The sequence below is a fragment of the Octopus bimaculoides genome, chromosome 7, assembly GCF_001194135.2.
Source record: "Octopus bimaculoides isolate UCB-OBI-ISO-001 chromosome 7, ASM119413v2, whole genome shotgun sequence".
NCBI lineage: Eukaryota > Metazoa > Mollusca > Cephalopoda > Octopoda > Octopodidae > Octopus > Octopus bimaculoides.
In genome coordinates, this window is record NC_068987.1 from 47,735,512 (window position 1) to 47,739,124 (window position 3,613).

Below are 3,613 nucleotides of genomic sequence, written 5' to 3' on the forward strand. Positions count from 1 at the left end.
TATATACACATATATACATATACACACATATATACATATATATATATACACACACATATATATATATATACACATTTATATATACATACATACATATATATATATGCATACACACACACACACATATACATGTCCATCTGGCCGGTTGTCCGTCCATCCACCTATTCATCTAGCTATGCACTTCAAGTCCAGCCTGTAGTTATTAGATACCACAGGATAGTGTAAATCACCATGTCCAATAATGGCAGCACTTTTGAGCTGGTAAGCAATTTATTGTCCAACCTCACATTACCTCGTCTCTGAGTGTATAGACAATTCTTCAATCCACAGAAAACTGTTTTCTGTCATTCACTTAATTCTAGAAAAAACAGAAATCTCACTTCCTTGACCTCCTTGTTTTACAGAAAGAGTTGTAGATGAAGTGAACACATTCCGATATAAGAATTAAGAAGTAAAGAATGATTTAAACATACTGTAAGATATGTGAAGCTAAGGAATGCTAGCCTGATAATATCACAGTATGTTTATTAGCCTACATTCCTTACATTCAAGGAATATTTACTCAATTTTTCTTATCTATCAATCTTTTTTCTTTAATTCATTACTATAAACACTATTTTTCTCCGTTTAGATGAAAGTCCTAACAAGTTACTTAGTTTAATACCACTGCCCGCTCCTTGGGTGTTTTCAGTGTAGTTCACTTAATTACATGTACCTGTTACATATGTCCTGTGTATGATTTTAACCCTTTAGCACTTTTAACTGACCATATCTGGCCACAGTATTTTACCTGTTTTTATGTTCAGACCAACCAGATCTGGCCTCTCACTCCTACTCTACAATGTCAATCTCAAAGCTACGGGATAATGCATGATTAATTGAAAACAAAGTAAATAAATAAGCATTACATTTCACAGAATAATCCGAATTCTAAAGGGTTAAACTGCATCTGATAGTGGAGCTCTGGTTTGGGAGTTCCAGGGTTTTTGAGGAGTATGGAACTATCCCATAGCCACTATTCCTCATCATCATCATCGTCATTTAACGTCTGCTTTCCATGCTGGCATGGGTTGGACGGTTTGACTGCAGACTGGCAAGCCAGAAGATTACACCAGGCTCCAATCTGACCTGGCAAAGTTTCTACAGCTGGATGCCCTTCCTAACGCCAACCACTCCAAGAGTGTAGTGGGTGCTTTTACATGCCACCGGCACAAAGGCCAGTCAGGCAGTACTGGCAATGATCACGCTCAAAAGGTGTTTTTTATGTGCCACCTGCACGGGAGCCAGTCTGGCAGCACTGGCAACGACCTTGCTTGAATGTTGTTTTTCACGTGCCACGAGCACATGTGCCAGTAAGGCGACGCTGGCAATGATCACACTCGAATGGTGCTTTTTACGTGCCACTGGCACGGGAGCCAGTCAGTGGCCCTTTCAACAATCACACTTGGATGGTGCTTTTAATGTTCCACTGGCATGAGTACCAATCAGGCGGTACTATCATCAGCCATGTCAGTGATTTTGATTTCACTTGCCTCAACAGGTCTTCGCAAGCAAAGTTTATTGTCCAACGAATGAAGGGTACTCATAAGTGGGCTGGTTATACACCACTGGCATAGGCCACGAGTTATGGTCTCACTTAGCTTGATGAGTCTTCTCAAGCACAGCATATCTCCAAAGGTCTTGGTCACTAGTCATTGCTTCAGTGAAACCCAGTATTCGAAGGTCATGTTTCACCACTCTGACAGACTGTATGACACATGTGTACGAACAGCCACGGACAACTTCGTCAATAAATCTCTGGAATGTGCTCGTTGCATTCCGCAAACCGAAGCTCATAAACAGGAACTCGAAACTTCCAAAGGGGGTGGTAATGGCAGTTTTGGGAATGTTGTCAGGGTTCATTGGAATTTGATGATCAGCTCAGATAAAGTCAACCTTGGAAAAAGTAGTACAACTATGCAAGTCTGAAGAAAAATTTTGAAGATTCCTTGTAGGATAGCGATTGGGAACAGTGACCGCATTCAAACGTCTGTAATGTCCCACCAGGCGAAAATTTGAATCCCCCTTTCCATGCCAAATGTAGAGGAGATGGTCAAGGGCTAGTGGAGGGATGAATAAGGCCAAGTTGAAGCATATGCTCGAACACAGATCGAGCCTTTTTGAGCCAATTAGGAGTGAGTCACCGTGGATGTGAAAAGACGAGTGGTCCAGAAGTAGTGATATAATGGCGAGTCAAGTGTGTGACTTTGACTGATTTAAAAGTCAGATCTACCAGCTCTGGGAAAGAATCCAAAAGGGAGTGGAACTGGTCACCAGCAGTAGCAACAAAAAGTGATGGGCTGAGAACAGCATTAGTAGTAACCCGAGTAGGTGTAAACAAAGATGTAGAATCGTCCACGAGCCTCCGTCACCTGACGTCTACTAATAAATGAAAGTGGTTTAAGAAGTCCACACCCAGAATGGGGTACGGTAGATCTGCTATAACAAAAACCCACCTAAAATCCCTTTGAAGGTTGAGATCTAGGTGTAATGAGACCTGATTGTAAGATTTCATCGGGGATAGATTCACCGTGTGCAGGTTAATGGCAGATTGCTTCGGCTTGTCTGAAGTAAGATACAAAGGCCAAATAGAACAGCTGGATCCGGTATCGACCATGAGCGATTCGTTAGACATATGATCCTTAACAAAGAATGCACAATGAGATGAAAAATTGTGGGAAGAATCTGACGTGCCCAAATCTTCCGTAACTAGTTTCCCAACAGCTTGAACGAACAGGACTGGATGCATCGACAAGCTTTGTCCTTCAATGTGGCATGGTACCAGCAGAGATTGGAAACTATTGGAGTAGAACTAGATGACCACTTCAAGGATGATGAGAGCTGGCGTGTTCTCATCACAATGTGTCTATGCAACGTGCTAATGTATCAACTCTCGCCAAAATGTCATCATGTGATGAAGGAGAAGACTTTGTGGTAGAAGAGGAAGCTACTACGGTGTCCAAACAGGTATGGTGAGGTGCGGGCTGCACAGTGAACACTTTGATCTTGTCCGCCATGGTGGCTATCTGATCGTGCGAATTGGAGTCGATCGTTGTGGCCAGTATGGATTGGACATTTGGCGGTAGCCGAAAGTAAAACAATTTCCTAAGCAGAGGATTGTCCTCAAGTGGAGTGTTGCTGAATTCACGTAAATCACGAAGAAACTCAGATGGCGTCCTATCTCCCAGTTGTTCATCCTGCATCAGTGTCCGGAATTTACTTTCCACGGATTGCGTGTTCCAACAGAGAACCTCAGATTTGACAGACATGTAAGTCGCGTCCGGATGTGGGTCAGTGATGAGATCTTTCACTGAGCGTGCAAGGGGTGTAGGCATCCCACAGTATAAAAGATTAAGCTGCTGTTGGTGAGGCACCGCATGGGCGGAAAAATACACATCCAATTGAGCGAACCAAAGTGTGACATCACCAGAGTATGCAGGTAGGTTGGGAAGACTCATTTTTTTTCTTTACAGAGGAGGGGAAAGAAAAGGACCAAAGAACCAACAAAAGTGTTGCTGCAATAGTAACGTGTGTGCGAGAAAAAAATTTCCTTAGCAAAATTTTTGAATTGTTT

General features: G+C 42.5%; 1 protein-coding gene across 1 annotated transcript; it reads right to left on the reverse strand.

Annotated features, from left to right (window-relative positions):
- Nucleotides 1–2,894: 2,894 nt before the first annotated feature.
- On the reverse strand, nucleotides 2,895–3,497 carry LOC106870655 (uncharacterized). Its single transcript, XM_014916804.1, has one exon. The coding sequence runs from the start codon at nucleotides 3,495–3,497 to the stop codon at nucleotides 2,895–2,897; it is 603 nt and encodes a 200-aa protein (XP_014772290.1).
- Between the last annotated feature and the right edge of the window lie 116 nt (nucleotides 3,498–3,613).